The following is a 13,974-nucleotide window of genomic DNA, read 5'->3' on the forward strand; positions in this document are numbered from 1 at the left end:
GGGCAGGATCTGTCCTACCAACGCCACGGCCAGCCCAGCTTGGGCAGAGACAGGTGCTGCAGCTGAAATAAGCCAGCAAAATAAGGAAGCAGTGAGGGATCCCCATCCCTCGTGCACCGACACCGTGGTGGGCGCAGGAAGCGCGTGCCAGGAACAGCCTGGCAGCCAGCGCAGAGACGGGATACTCGGGACACTGCGTGGGCAGGGATCTACACCAGCTTCAAACCCTCTGCCTCGCCCTTTCCTCGCTCCAAGCAGAGCTCAGCAGCCTGGCACCGAGCTGCAGGGAGCCCCGGCAGGGCACAGCCCTACCCTCAGCAGCACATCCCGACAGCTACGCATCTTCCCAGCTGCAGCTTAAGCTCCACAGCCTCTGTGCACTGACTCTTATCTGCAAATACCCCACACAGTCAAGGCCAAATCTGAGTTTCCCCTCACCCTGATGGCTGCACCTCTCCCCTTGTCTCAGCACAGAGCAGACACGGCTCTGCTCCAGCAGCACACAGGCTCAGAGGGACCAGCCCAGGCTGCCACTGCCCTTACAGCAGCACGGAGGAGTCATGCATGACAAAGCTTCCCCAAGCAGGTAGCCTGACTCGCCCTCATTCCCCTCCTGGCTTCCAGCCAGAGCATCTCCCAGTAGCACAGTGCTGGCCGGGTGGGCCAGCTGTGGGTCAGGCCGGCTGCCAGCCCAGAGCAAGAGGCAAGCGCAGGGAAGCGAAGTGCCAGACGGCAGCAGCCGCTGGGCCAAGTTGAGGCAGGGTCAGGGCAGACTGCAAGTCATGCTGATGTGAAATCCCTCCCCAGCCTCCCTGCCGCAGCACATACCCTCTCCTCACCCCAGCAGCGATACTGCCTTTGCCACAAGAGGGGCCCTTCTTCCCCTTACATCTTTCTTGGGGTGACAACAGCTTAAGGCGGCACAGGATTCAGGCAAAACCCTGCTCGTTCCCTCCCGAGGCTGCACCCAGGCCACGGACAAGAGGTTGGGTTGGTGCCCTCCACCCCACAGGGCCAGCAGAACATCAGCGGGGCTGTCCCAGGTCCTCACACCACCACACTGCCAGCCGCAGGGCTGTGTCACAGGCAGGGGAGGTTGCCTGTTGTTCAGCCTCACCTCACCCCACACAGCCTGCCAACAGGCCTTGATGTCCAAGTTTTGAGCCCCTGAGCCGGGCTTGGGGAGGGCGAGGGGCAAGAACCTGGGCTCTGGCCTGTGCCCAAGGTGCCAGCAGAGCTCTGCACAGCACCCACAGCTCAGGGGGGACCAGCAGTTTGTCCAGGTGGTTTCCCACCCCAGCCCAGCTGAGCACCCCACAAGGCCCAGAGAGAAGTGTGTGTGTGTGGGGGGGATATGCTTCCAGGCAGCCCCCACTTCCAGGCCAGGCTTTCAGAAGCAGGCTGAGAGCAGCCAAAGTTTGCCCGCATGAAGGCGAGCACGCAGGCTCTGCAATACAGCCACCCCACAGCCTGTCCCCATGCCTTCGTGTGGTACCTGCAGATCTGGCTGCACTCCCCCAGCACCGGGAGCACCCAGTGAAGAGCCTCAAGCCAAAGGCCACAGAGACCAGCATCGATCTTTACTCCGAGGTCCCAAAAGCAGCACCAGTTGGGACAGCTCCCCCCTTTCCATCCACCCCCACCCTTCCCATGTGGGCAAACCACCACCCCTCTGCAAGAGCCTGGTACGAACTCCGTGTCCCACTGCTCAAGAGCACAATTACCTCACAATCAATATTTGTTTCTGGCTTTCATCACCTTTCTCACTCAAGTCTCACCACATACTTAAGATCAAGTACACCGAAAGGCTTATCAGTACTTCACCTCCATTCCCTGCTCACCCAGCGGCTCCACTTTCTTGTGACTCTCCAAGTGCTCTGGAAAGCCAGTTTCATCTACAAATTTGCGGAAACAAAAGACTGCTGAGGCAGCAACAGCAGTTTGGAAACAGCCCTGATGAGGGCCATGAACCCCGTGAGGTTACAGGCAACGTAACAGAATGGTGTGAGGGAAACCTGGCTGCGATTCACACGCTGCAGCACAGGGAGCAGGGATCGCATCAGGGAAAAAAACCCCACAAAGCTCCTGCGATGCCATTAGCTTGAGGACTCTGTCAAGTGAAGCTTGCAGCACTAGCAAACAGCTGATACAGTCAGAAAATGGTGCAACGCTCTGCTTGTGCAGATCTGAACCATGAACATGTTTTTTCTGTGGTTACTACCTACCTCCTGGGCGCTCGTCAGCTCCACAGGAAGCTACATAGGACACCGAGAACACTGATCACAAACACAGGCTAATTACACAGGACAACTAAGTGCAGAATACCAGAGGTCTCAGGTAAATACAGGTATTTGGGATTTGGGGGTGTCACCTCACGTTTACCCACAGCAGAGGTCAGTGATCCAGGAAACCCCATCAGCAGGACAGGAAGGAGGAACCCCCTCTACTGAAATGAAGCCCCAAAAGTTTGCTGAGTGCTCTCTTTCACACAGGCTACACTGTCACAAAACACAAGAGCTCCTCAGTGATGTCACAGGGTTTATTATCCTGTCTGTACAGTCCTTGGTAGATGCAGTTTAGATGATTCCAATCTGGAAAGAAGAAAAGCATGTTAAAACAGATGTTACGGTGGCAGAAAAGCAGAGACTCCACCACAGACATCACTGCCATGGCTGCATCTCCCCAGGATTCCTGTCCTCCAAGGACAGGCTTCTTCCTCCCAGACCTGCCCAAGTGTCTTACACAACCGCTTTGTATGTTTAGTTCACATTCCCCTACTCCCAATTGGTACCACCACTGCCTCCTGCCTACCTCAACCACCTTGAGGACTGAACTGTCTGCCACTTCCAGCAACACCTGCACAGAACAACTCCTCTTCCACCCAGGCCAGCAGCACAGTGGTGCCCCTGCCATCATTTCCCCTGTTCAAAACAGCTGCTAACAGGGCTGGCCAAGAATGCTGTTAGGACAAAGGCTGTTTTCATCCAGAAGCTGCAGGGCAGTTTCTGCATCCTCCCCACTAATATTATGGAGCTCGTGGAGCCCCTCCCTGAAGGAGTTGAAGAGCAGCAATTCTCACTCAGTAATTTTTCCCACCTAGTCTCAGGAACTTCTAGGCAGAATTGCATTTTGCTAAACAACATGGTCTTGCTTCTGAACACGTAGATCCCATCTAACTACAGGGACACTCCACAGAAGTGTCACTGTGCTTGAAGCACAAGTACCTCGCCTGTATGCCAGAACAACGGGGCACAGGAGATACAAGACAACAGGAGCTGCAAAGTTTCAAAGATTTCTCACCTTGTTGGCTACATCCAGCGCATCGTAATCCGGAGCCAGTCGGACATAAGCCTTCTTCTCCCCATCAGGCCTAGATAGGAACAGAAGGCATCAGTGCAGAGGCACGCAATTCCTCCCGCCTGCTCCACGTTCCTGCTAGAGCTGTGTGCATCAGTGGTTCCTTTGGAAACATCACTTTACTCAGCGGTAACAAACGTTCACATCATTTGCACAAGACTCCCTGGGTGTTAGAAGAGCTCCCTCATGAAGCTGACCTTCCAGTCTGCCAACACTGCCCACTTCCACTGAGAGATGCTGTCACAAGTCGCATTTCTCAAAACTTAAAAACACTGAAAATGCTACTGAGCTTAATCCCACAACTGCTGAAACTCACACCTGTTCCCACTTTCTGCTACAAGTCACTCCAGGCTCTTGAAGCATCTCACATCCACCACTGAGTGACCTGTTCTCCCCACCTTCTCACCTAATCAACGTGTTGACCTTGGCCACATCGATATCATACAGCTTCTTGACAGCCTGTTTGATCTGGTGCTTGTTTGCCTTGACATCGACAATGAAAACCAGAGTATTGTTATCCTCTATCTTCTTCATTGCTGACTCTGTGGTCAAAGGGAACTTGATAATGGCATAATGGTCCAGCCTGCAGGAGAAAGACCCTGTGGTTAACAGAAGGCTGGCTGAGACGGCCTCTGCACTTCAGAGGCTTTGAGGTGCATCAGTTGCCAAAAAAGTTCTAATCACAAAGTCTCAGGCTTTGGTCGCTTGAAATCATCACCTGCACCTCAAACACCCCCCACCCCTTACACCACTCTGTCACCAGGGTGTGGGCTGAGTTCTCAGGGCAGCACACTGGCAAGGTGTCACCCCGGGACCTGCAGCAGGGCACGGGTCCCCACACCAACCCACACATGGGGCTGCTCCCACCCCACAAGCCCAACATACTTGTTTCTCCGTGGGGCGCTCTTCCGGGGGTACTTGGGCTGCCGCCGCAGTCGCAGGGTCTTGGGCCTGCGGAAGGTGGGTGATGTGCGGATCTTCTTCTTCTTGTGACTGTGGACCCCCTTCAGGACGGCCTTCTTGGCCTTCAGCGCCTTAGCCTTTGCCTCTGTCTTTGGAGGCACAGCTACAACGGCAGCTCAGTCAGCACAACCAGGGTCTTGCAGGGCCAGTATATGCTGCCCTGCCTGCCCCCTGGGGCCATGGCTTCCCCGTTATTCAACTTAATGCACAGTACCTCTCCAAACGGTCCAATGCTCCATCATTCAATCAAGCCCAACCCTAAAACGCTCAACGGGGTTGAAGCTTCCTCCTCCCGCTCCCACCTCACCAAGATGGGGGCACTCACTCCTTCCCCAACTCCCTCAGACCAGAGTCTCGAGGATCCCCGCACCGAAATATAACCGGAAATATAACCCCCTCCCTCAGATACCCGGGCTGGGCCCGCCGACGCAGGCCTCTCCCGCCACCTCCACGTGCCCGCGGGCCAGCGCCGAGCCGCAGCCCCCATCACCCTCCACCCCGCTCAGCCCGGCCCCAACCCCGCGTGCACCCGCACCCCGAGAGACGCCTGAGCACGATCCCTCCCACCCAACAGCCCCCACCGCCCTCAGCCCTCACCCTCCTTCTTCGCCTTGGGCGCCATCTTGGCCAGGCGGAAGCCGAAAGGGGTCTCCTGGCCTGCAGCGCACGGGCTTATAGTCCCAAGCCTCGCGAGAGTTCCCCCTTGGCCCCGCCCAACTCTCGCGCGCCGCGGGGCCCGCCGGGAAGGGTAGTACCCACCCTTGGCCTCCTCCGCGCATGCGCATCCTTGCCCCGCCCCGCGGGCTCATGGGAGTTGTAGTCCCGGCAGCCGCTCCCCCCCCCCCCCGCTGTCGGGGCGGTGGAGGGGGGTCGGGATGAGCCCCCGGTGTGAGGGGGGTTGGTTACCGGTGTCCCGTCGTGCGGGCAGCAGCGCAGTGGCCCAGCCCCGGAGGAACCGGCGTCCTGGCTCCTCCTCCGCCCTGGAGGGCGGGGCCAAGGCGCCGGTTGCTTCGGGGCTGGGCGTGCAGCGCCGAGCACCGCTACCGGAGCCGGGAGGTTTACGGTAACGGGGATCCCTCCCCGCCATTCCCCCGCGGAGGGGGACCGGGACGGGACGGGGCGGGGAGGGCTTGGCCGTGGACCGGAATGCGTCGGGGGGGGACGGGGGGGACTGTGCGCGGGGGACACGGAGACAGGCACCCGCGGGATGGTGGGGACCGGTGGGACACGGAGCCCGTTGTGCTCGGGGAGGTGGGGACGGGTGGGACATGGGGACAGGCACCCGCGGAAGGTGGGGACCGGTGGGACACGGGGACAGCCGGTGTGCTTGGGATGTGGGGATAGCGGGGACGTGGGGACAGTGGTACCCCGGGGGGTGGCTGGGACGTGGGGACAGCTGTATCCCGGGGTGTGGGGACAGCCACGCTTGGGGACATGGGGACAGCCATTCCCTGGGATGGCACAGCCGCGATGTGGTGATGGCTGGGACAGCTGTACCCCGGGGGTGTGGGACAGCCACCCTCAGGGTTCTTGAGGTGGCTGCGACACAGGAACGGCCACGCTTGGGGCTGTGGGGACAGCCAGGACGTGGGGACAGCCATGTCCCGGGGATGTGGAGATAGTTGTGATGAGGGGGACAGCCGTATTCCGGGATGCCGTGCATGGGGACGTGGGGACAGCTGGGACACGAGGACATCGCTGCTCCCTCTGTCCCCAGGCCTCGCGGTGGCCCTTGGCCCGTCCCTGCTCCCCCCGGCCACCCAGCCTGCCCCGGCGGCCCCACGGGAGGATGAACGTGCTGGCTCCAGTCCGCAGGGACAGGGTCATCGCCGACCTGCCCCCGGTGAGAAGTGGGGGGGAGGACACCAGCACAGGGGTGGCCTTGCCAAGCCCTGGGGTCACACCGGTGTCCCCCTTTGTCCCCCCGCAGTGTTTTCGGAAGGAGGCCGCCCTGCACGCCCGCCCCGCCTTCCACCCTACAGTAGCCAGCGCCTGCCAGGAGCAGAGGACGGGCACGGTGGGGTGAGTCCGGGGTGATTTGGGGTCCCCACCGCAGGGCTGGGGGGGGCAGGGAGTGACAAGGAGCCCACGGTCCCGCCAAACCCGGGTGGGGGTCCCTGGCGCGGGCGCCTCGTGGCTGCCGGCATTGCCCATGTGCGTCACGACGCAGGAATGCAGCGGGGGGGGGACACGGGGGTCCAGGCTGCGCTGCGCTGCGGGGCGGGAAAGCCGGGCTGCAGGGCTCTACCGGACATGGGGGGCTGCGGGGTGTTGCCCCCCCAGCTCACGAACCCGTCTGCCCCTGGGGCTGGCTGGGGGGAGGCAGACAGGGAGCCCCCCACCCTGCTGAATGGCTGTGTGTCCCCTTGCCCTGCAGCTTCAAGATCTCCAAGATCATCGTGGTGGGGGACCTCTCGGTGGGGAAGACCTGCCTGATCAACCGGTAACAGAACCCCCCCCCGGGATGCTCTGTGGTGGGGGGGCACGGAAAGAGACACCCCACCCCTCCCCACCCCCCCGCACAAAGGGCAGCAGCACCTTGGGCTGAGCCTGACTCTGGATGGACTCTGGTCCTGGGCACCCCCCGGGTGGGGGGCACTGAGCTCCCGGGGTGGGGGGGGGGGGGCCTGGCGGCTGCTGACACCCACCTACCCCCCCCCCCAGCTTTTGCAAGGACACCTTTGACAAGAACTACAAGGCGACCATCGGGGTGGATTTCGAGATGGAGCGGTTTGAGGTGCTGGGGGTGCCCTTCAGCCTGCAGCTGTGAGTAGGTGCCAGCCCCCTCCCCGTCCACCCCTGTGACCCCCCCTCACTTCCCATTTCCCCCCCCAAGGTGGGACACAGCCGGCCAGGAGCGCTTCAAGTGCATCGCCTCCACCTACTACCGAGGAGCGCAAGGTGAGGTCCCCACCGCGCCCCACCACGCTGCCTGTCCCTGTCCCCATCTGACCCCTCCTTTCCCCCCCTCCTCAGCCATCGTCATCGTCTTTGATGTCAACGACGTGGCGTCCCTGGAGCACACACGGTAGGTGACACATGGCCGAGGGGGCGGTGGGGCTGGATGGAGGGGCAGGAGTGCGTGGGGCTGCTGGCAACGCCGCGGCGTGCGAGCAAGGGGGTAGTGCTTGGCCACCGGCCGGTGACAGTGGCCCCGCAGGCAGTGGCTGGCTGACGCCCTGAAGGAAAATGACCCATCCAACGTGATCCTCTTCTTGGTGGGCTCCAAGAAAGACCTGAGCGTGAGTGTGTCCCCCTTCCCGTGGGCTCCCTACACCCCAGCTCGGCAGGGCTGTCCCCGTCACCCACCCAGCCCCCGGCTCTGTTGGCAGACGCCGGCACAGTACAGCCTGATGGAGAAGGATGCTCTCAAGGTGGCCCAGGAGATGCAGGCGGAGTACTGGGCTGTCTCCTCACTCACCGGTGGGTCCCCGGCCAGGTTGGGGGGGATGCGGACCCCAGTGTCCAGCTGGGTGAGGAGGACACTCAGGGGGTGTCGTCCCACGGGGCAGGAGAGAACGTGCGGGATTTCTTCTTCCGCGTGGCGGCTCTGACCTTCGAGAGCAGCGTGCTGGCCGAGCTGGAGCGCAGCAGCGCCCGCAAGATCGGCGACACCGTGCGTGAGTACCCCCAGCCAGCCCCACGTGGGTGCCCCCCCTTCTGTCCCCCACCCACCCTCCCTCTGCCCCTCCAGGGATCAGCAGCAACAAGAACGACCTGTACCTGTCGGCGCCCCGCAAGAAACCCAAGTGCTGCCAGTGAGGGGGCAGCCCCCAGCTCCCCCCTCCAGCTCACACCTCTGGACCAAAGAGGGGTGGCCCTGGCCGGCCCTGAGGAGCCATCCCTGCTGCCCCCCGGCCCCCCTGGCCCCCCCCCTGCCCAGGCACCCACGGCCAGGGCAGGCGGGAGCGCCTGTGCGGCTCCCTTAGCTATGCAAACCCGAGTACCACTCGCAGGGGGTGATGCTCCCGGGCTCCCATTTGTCTTAATAAAAGTTTTTTTATGCTTTTTAAGAAAGGTATGGGACTGGTGCAGCCCCCAGGCTCATGGGCAGGCGGGAGGCTGGAGCCAGGGGAGGATGGCTGCCACCGAGGAGGGGTTATCATCTCGGGTACAGTGAAAGCCAAACCGGGCAGTGGACTCCCTGGGCATCCGTGCCCTGATGAGCCAGCAGCCCTGCGCCCCATGGGGGGATGCAGGGGACAGGCGAGGAGCCAGTCCCCCATCAGTCCCAGCCGAACTGGTGACGGTCGAAGCGGGGCTGCAGGCGGGGGGGGACGCAGTGGGAGCACTTGTAGCGCTCCTGGATCCAGCGCCCGCCCTCGCTGTCCTCGATGCAGATGGCGGCGATGCCTGTGGGGACACAGGAGGGGCTCAGCACCAGCCACGGTGGGGTATGGGGATGCTGGTGTCCCACTGCACCCATGGGTGTACCTCGGGGTGTCCTGGTGCCTGCCTCCTACCTGCCACAACCCCCCCCAGCCGCTCCACCAGCTGTACGGCCGCTCGCATGGTGCCCCCAGTTTCGACCCACTGGTCCACGAGGAGGATGCGCAGACCTGGGAGGGGGCAGAGGCTGTGGCTGAGTGCCCGGTGCCCAGTGCCTTCTGCTGGCAGCCCCCCCCTCCCCAAAATGAGAGCACCCCGCCAGCTCACCCGGCGAGATGGCATCGGTGCGGACCTCCATCACCTTCTCTCGGCCCGAGTAGTCGGTGTAGGGCTGTGTCAGCGTCTGCACGCAGAGGTGCCCGGCTTTGCGGATGGCCAGGAAGCCTTTCCCCAGCACGGCGGCGGCGGCAGCGCCTGGGGGTGGGCACGGCACCATCAAGCCCTGTGGGGACAAGGGACGGGGACCCTGGGCTCACCCGTGTCCCTGCTCACCCAGGATGAAGCCCATAGCATCGATGCCGGCCACCATGTCGATGGAGTCCCTCTGGAAGGGCTGCAGCAGGTCGGCCACGCAGTCATGCAAGCCCTGGGGAGAAAGTGGAGGTGCTGGGTGCCCGCAGCCCATCATGGGCACCTGCAGCCTGTGTGACAGTGCCCATGGGCATGGATGGGTGCCTCGGCAGCCCCACAGAGCTGCAGCCCACCCCGGCACCCCCACCGGTGCCATCCACCCCGGGCGCTGGGTACTTGCGGGTGGCAGTAGAGCCGGGAGGGGTCCAGCCAGGCGTAGTTGGGACCCTTGACGTTGGGCGCCATCAGCGCCAGGTACCAGCCCTTCTCCCGAGTGGTGGGGACATGGCACAGGTCCATGCGTGGGGATCGCAGCTGCTGTGAGCACTGAGCACGCACCGGGGGTGAGACTCTCCACCCACAGTCACAGAATCTCAGAATCACAGAATCATTCAGGTTGGAAAAGACCCTCGGGATCAGAGAGTCCAACCATCAGCCCGACTCTACAAAGTTCTCCCCTACACCACAAACCCCAGAATCTCATCCAAACGACCCTTAAACACACCCAGGGATGGTGACTCCAGCCCCTCCCTGGGCAGCCTATTCCACTCTCTGACCACTCTTGCTGTGAAGTTTTTTTCCTAATGTCCAGCCTAAACCTTCCCTGTTGCAGTTTAAAGCTGTTCCCTCTTGTTCTGTCCCCGATCCCCTGGGAGCAGAGCCCAGCCCCAGCCTCTCTGCAATGTCCTGTCAGGAGCTGCAGAGGGATGAGGGCTCCCCTCAGCCTCCTCATCCTCACACTGAACACTCCCAGCTCCTTCCCTGGCTCCTCACAGGATTGATTCTCCAGCCCTTCCCCAGCCTTGTTGCCCTCCTCTGCCCTCGCTCCAGCCCCTCGAGATCTCTCTCATATTGAGGTGCCCCAAACTGGACACAACCCTCCAGGTGTGGCCTCACCAGAGCAGAGCACAGTCCCCACAGGGCTCCCCGAGGCTCAGTGCCCCCCGTCCACACCCACACGTGGGCACCCCGGGGTCCCAGCGCGCCCCAGTCGGCTCCATACCTGGGTGCTGGCGGCGAGGCTGAGCCGAGCGGGACCGTCACGGGGAGCGTCACAGACAGCGACAGCTGAGCGGGGGCAGCCCCTGCGGCGCTGGGCCCCCGCCAGCGCCCTGGGCCAGCTGGGCCCGGGCCGGTGCCAGGCGGGAGCCCTGCCCGTGGGCCGGCGACATGTCCCCACCAGGCTCGGCCATCCCGGCCAGTTGGTTGTGCGGTGGGGAGCACCGGGGCTGGGGCATTCGCACCCCGTATGGGTGTCCCCAACACTCAGTCGCCTGCACCAGCGGTGCCAGGGCATGGGGTGGGTGGCACAGTGACCCAGGCACCCATGGGTGCAAGGGTCAGCAAGACAGGGGCACGCTCAGGGGGAAGCCCCGCGGCATGGGGGAGCTCGGACAGCACGGAGACTTTCCAAGGCTGTGCATGTCCCCATTGGGGTGTCCAGGCACCGTCCTGTCCCCCCTCAGCCGCCCGACGTGCCAGATCCGTGTCCGGACTGTCAATGGGCTCAGCTGCAGGGGAGCCGGCCGAGGGGGGGGAGCCCTGGCAGCCGTGCTGGGAGCTGCCTGTGGGCTGCCAGCCCCGGGGGGGCACAGGGCACCGGGGCTGCGCCTGGGGAAAGCACCGAGGGGCATCTGTGGGATGGGGAGGGTGGGGGTGCTGGGAGTATCCCCGGGATGGGGACGTGGAGCTGCAGGGAGCATCTATGGGATGGAGACCCAGGGGTGCAGGGGGCATCCGTGGGATGGGACACGGGGGAACAGGGAGCTTCCGTGGGATGGGACACGGGGGAACAGGGAGCTTCCGTGGGATGGGACACAGGGCCTCGGGGAGCATCTGTGGGATGGGGATGTGGGGCTGCAGGGAGCATCCGTGGGATGGGGACACGGAGGTGCAGGAGTCATCCGCGGGGGGGGGACACGGGGCTGCGGGGACCATCCTTCCCCCGTCGGGGCCGCTCCGGGGCCGGGGGCCATGCGAGGGCCGGTGCGTCACGGGGCGGGCGCCTTGGGGCCGGCGCGTTACCGGCCCCGGCACATCACCCCACCGGCTGCCACAGCAACGGGGCCCGGCCCCACCGGGAGGGGTAACCCCTTCCCCGCGGGATGCGGGGCCCGGGATACGCCGCGGCTCCGGGCGGCGGCTCCAGCACCCCGGGCTCTCCGGGACCCTCCGCACGGTGCCGTGCCGGGCCGTGGCGAGCCGTGCCGGGCGGTGGCGAGCCGTGCCGGGCCGTGGCGAGCCGCCCCGCGTGGGCGGGCTGCGCGGTGCTATAAGGCGGCCCCACGGCGGCGAGCGGAGCGGTGCCATGTGCTCCCCGGGGCTGCTCTGCCGCCTCCTCCTCCTTCTCCTCCTCCTGGCAGCTACTCCCGGAGCGGCCCCGGGCACCGGAGCGGCCCCGCCGGGGCGACCCCGCGCCCGCCGCGGGCTCACCTACCCCGGGACGCTGTGGTGCGGCGCGGGCAGCAACGCGGATGCCTACGAACAACTGGGTAAGGGCGGGGGGGCCGCTGCTGCCTGTCCCTTTCCTTTTCCTTTTCCTTTCCTTTCCTTTTCCTTTTCCTTTTCCTTTTCCTTTCCCCCACCCTGGCCCCGTCCCAGTCCCCACCCCAGTGCTGGTCCAGTCCCAGTCCACCAGTTCACCTCTGTCTAGTCCCCATTATAGGACTGGTCCATCCTGGCCCCCACATGTCCCATCATTGTCCTCATCCCACGGTGTTGATCCAGTCCTGATTCGCTCTCTGTCCCCAGCCTGGCCCTGATCCATCCTGCTCCCATTCTGGTCCCCATCCCGGTGCTGGTCCAGTCCTGGTCCTCATTCTGATCCCAGCCTAGTCCCAGTCTCATCCCTGCTGTGGTGCTGGTGCAGCCCCAGTCCCCATCCAAGTGCTGGTCCAGTCCCAGCCTCTACCCATCCCAGCCTGACCGCAGTCCCATCTCAGTCCAAACTAATTTAGAGTCCAGCTCAGCCCCAGTCCAGCCCTGATCCCAACCCCGTTCAGCCCCAGCCCTGCCTGCAGTCCTGCCTTCCCTACAGGGGAGCACCGGGACACGGACCGGTGCTGCCGGGACCATGACCACTGCCAGCACGTCATCCACCCCTTCACCGCCCGCTACGGGTACCGCAACCTGCGCTGGCACACCATCAGCCACTGCGACTGCGACCTCAGGTAAGCTGTGCCCCGCAGCACCCCGCCATCCCGGGGGGGTGTCCCTGGCCCCCCTCACCCCGTCTGTGCCCCACGGCAGGTTGAAGGAGTGTCTGCGGCGGGTGAACGACACGGCCTCGCGGGTGGTGGGCCAGGCCTTCTTCAACGTCATCCAGGTGCCCTGCTTCGAGTTCGCCTACAAGGAGGAATGTGTGGAGCCCTACCTCTACGTCTGGTGAGTGTCCCCCACCACGGGGACCAGCCCCCCTTCCTTGGCCCCGACGGGGCTTCCCTCACCCCCGTCTCCTCACTCTCTGCAGGTGCAAGGCGTACAACACAGTGGCCATCGCGGTGCCCAGGGAGCCAGTGCTGTATGAGTTCGGCGGGGAGCTGATCGACCGGGCTGCGAGGCCCGAGGGGGTCCCCCTAAGCCCCCCATGGAGCAGTGCAGGTAGAGGAGCCAACATAGGGGAGCATCATGCACCTGCCCGCCCGCTGTCCCACCCCAAAGCAGCCAAGAAAGAAAGGAAGGGGAAGAAGAAAGACAAGAAAAAGGAGAAAGGTCTGAAAAAGAAAGGCCCTTCTGTAAAGGGGGATCTGAGCCACCTCGCAGCCGTTGCTCCTGCTCATCCCACTGTGGGGCAGGACCCACAGGCCCCACTGCTGGGCTTGGGGGAAGCGGCCAATGCCATCCTGAGTGATGCTCCGGTGTGGGAGGGCTTGGACAGGGACCCAGCGCTGGCCCCCCCATCCCTGGTCCCCACTGCCAGCGGGAAGAGAAGGAGGAAGGAAAGAAACAGAAAGAAGAGGCTGAAAAACAAAGCTGAGGCCAAGCCTGCATGAGAGCTGCAGCCCTGACCTCCCCCTCGCCCCGTGCGGGTCTTGGCTGTGTAATAAAGCTGATTGCTCAAGCAGATGGTGCAGCCTCGGCCCGTGTCTGTGGGAGAAAGGATCACACGGGGGGGAAGCTTCCAGGGGAAATTCCAGGGCTGATCCTGCTTGCAGGGCTGTGGGAGGGGAAGCACCTGGAGCCGAGTGGGTTTTGAGCAGGTTTGAGCTGTTCCTCACTGCTCCCTCCAGCTCCTGTCATCTTCCTGGGCACAGGGGATGGAGAGTTGCTGCTCTGGCTGCTCCCATCCCTGTGCCAGCACGAGGCAGAGCCCTGATTTTAGCTCCCCTGACATGGAGGGTTGAGCTTCAGCTCCCCACAGGTGTATTTCTCCGGATTGCACCACCCCAGCTCCTTTCTCCACTTACCCCCCTGCCTTTTCCCAGCGTTCCCACACCAGCACTGACTCCTTCTCCAGCCCCCAGCCATGGCAGCGAGCAGCAGTGGCTGCTCTGGGAGGAGCAGGGGCCTTGTACAGCATCTGAGGAGCCTCCGAGGAGGGATAAGAGCTCATTGGAGTGGGACAATAGAAGCTTTTTCAGCCCTGGGACAAAGGCAGATGCTGCCTGGGGAGAAGCAGGGGCAGGGCAAGCTGCCTGGCGGATGGTGATCGCAGCCGGAATGTTTAACTGGGCTCCTGTAGTGAAGCGTTTGGGA

General features: G+C 63.3%; 4 protein-coding genes and 2 non-coding genes across 7 annotated transcripts; 2 read left to right on the top strand and 4 right to left on the bottom strand.

Annotated features, from left to right (window-relative positions):
* Positions 1–2,525: 2,525 nt before the first annotated feature.
* RPL23A (ribosomal protein L23a) lies at positions 2,526–5,017 on the bottom strand. Its single transcript, XM_074922663.1, has 5 exons — positions 4,918–5,017; positions 4,243–4,423; positions 3,764–3,940; positions 3,301–3,370; positions 2,526–2,591 (listed from the first exon to the last, which is right to left on the bottom strand). The coding sequence occupies exons 1-5, from the start codon at positions 4,940–4,942 to the stop codon at positions 2,577–2,579; spliced, it is 468 nt and encodes a 155-aa protein (XP_074778764.1). The 5' UTR covers positions 4,943–5,017; the 3' UTR covers positions 2,526–2,576.
* Positions 3,446–3,512, bottom strand: LOC141968532 (small nucleolar RNA SNORD42). Its single transcript, XR_012634895.1, has one exon. It is a non-coding gene; the product is annotated as a small nucleolar RNA SNORD42 (small nucleolar RNA).
* Positions 4,010–4,082, bottom strand: LOC141968533 (small nucleolar RNA Z17). Its single transcript, XR_012634896.1, has one exon. It is a non-coding gene; the product is annotated as a small nucleolar RNA Z17 (small nucleolar RNA).
* A 300-nt stretch (positions 5,018–5,317) lies between the features above and the next one.
* Positions 5,318–8,198, top strand: RAB34 (RAB34, member RAS oncogene family). Of its 2 annotated transcripts, XM_074922733.1 has the most exons (11): positions 5,318–5,383; positions 6,038–6,163; positions 6,251–6,342; positions 6,698–6,763; positions 6,985–7,086; positions 7,157–7,221; positions 7,297–7,348; positions 7,481–7,562; positions 7,653–7,743; positions 7,833–7,940; positions 8,015–8,198. In XM_074922733.1, the coding sequence occupies exons 2-11, from the start codon at positions 6,110–6,112 to the stop codon at positions 8,080–8,082; spliced, it is 780 nt and encodes a 259-aa protein (XP_074778834.1). In that variant the 5' UTR covers positions 5,318–5,383; positions 6,038–6,109; the 3' UTR covers positions 8,083–8,198. The 2 variants fall into 2 exon arrangements, with proteins under 2 accessions (XP_074778834.1, XP_074778833.1); XM_074922732.1 differs by having other exon boundaries at positions 7,157–7,348.
* A 347-nt stretch (positions 8,199–8,545) lies between these two features.
* Positions 8,546–9,579, bottom strand: LOC141968464 (adenine phosphoribosyltransferase-like). The gene is made up of 5 exons (XM_074923196.1): positions 9,457–9,579; positions 9,202–9,295; positions 8,977–9,123; positions 8,784–8,879; positions 8,546–8,673 (listed from the first exon to the last, which is right to left on the bottom strand). Exons 1-5 carry the CDS (start codon positions 9,577–9,579, stop codon positions 8,546–8,548), a joined length of 588 nt encoding a protein of 195 aa, XP_074779297.1.
* Positions 9,580–11,386: 1,807 nt separating this feature from the next.
* Positions 11,387–13,300, top strand: PROCA1 (protein interacting with cyclin A1). Its single transcript, XM_074922939.1, has 4 exons — positions 11,387–11,771; positions 12,317–12,449; positions 12,529–12,663; positions 12,749–13,300. Exons 1-4 carry the CDS (start codon positions 11,588–11,590, stop codon positions 13,269–13,271), a joined length of 975 nt encoding a protein of 324 aa, XP_074779040.1. The 5' UTR covers positions 11,387–11,587; the 3' UTR covers positions 13,272–13,300.
* The last annotated feature ends 674 nt before the right edge of the window (positions 13,301–13,974 follow it).

Source organism: Athene noctua, chromosome 19 (assembly GCF_965140245.1).
Source record: "Athene noctua chromosome 19, bAthNoc1.hap1.1, whole genome shotgun sequence".
In the NCBI taxonomy this organism is placed as follows: Eukaryota; Metazoa; Chordata; class Aves; order Strigiformes; family Strigidae; genus Athene; species Athene noctua.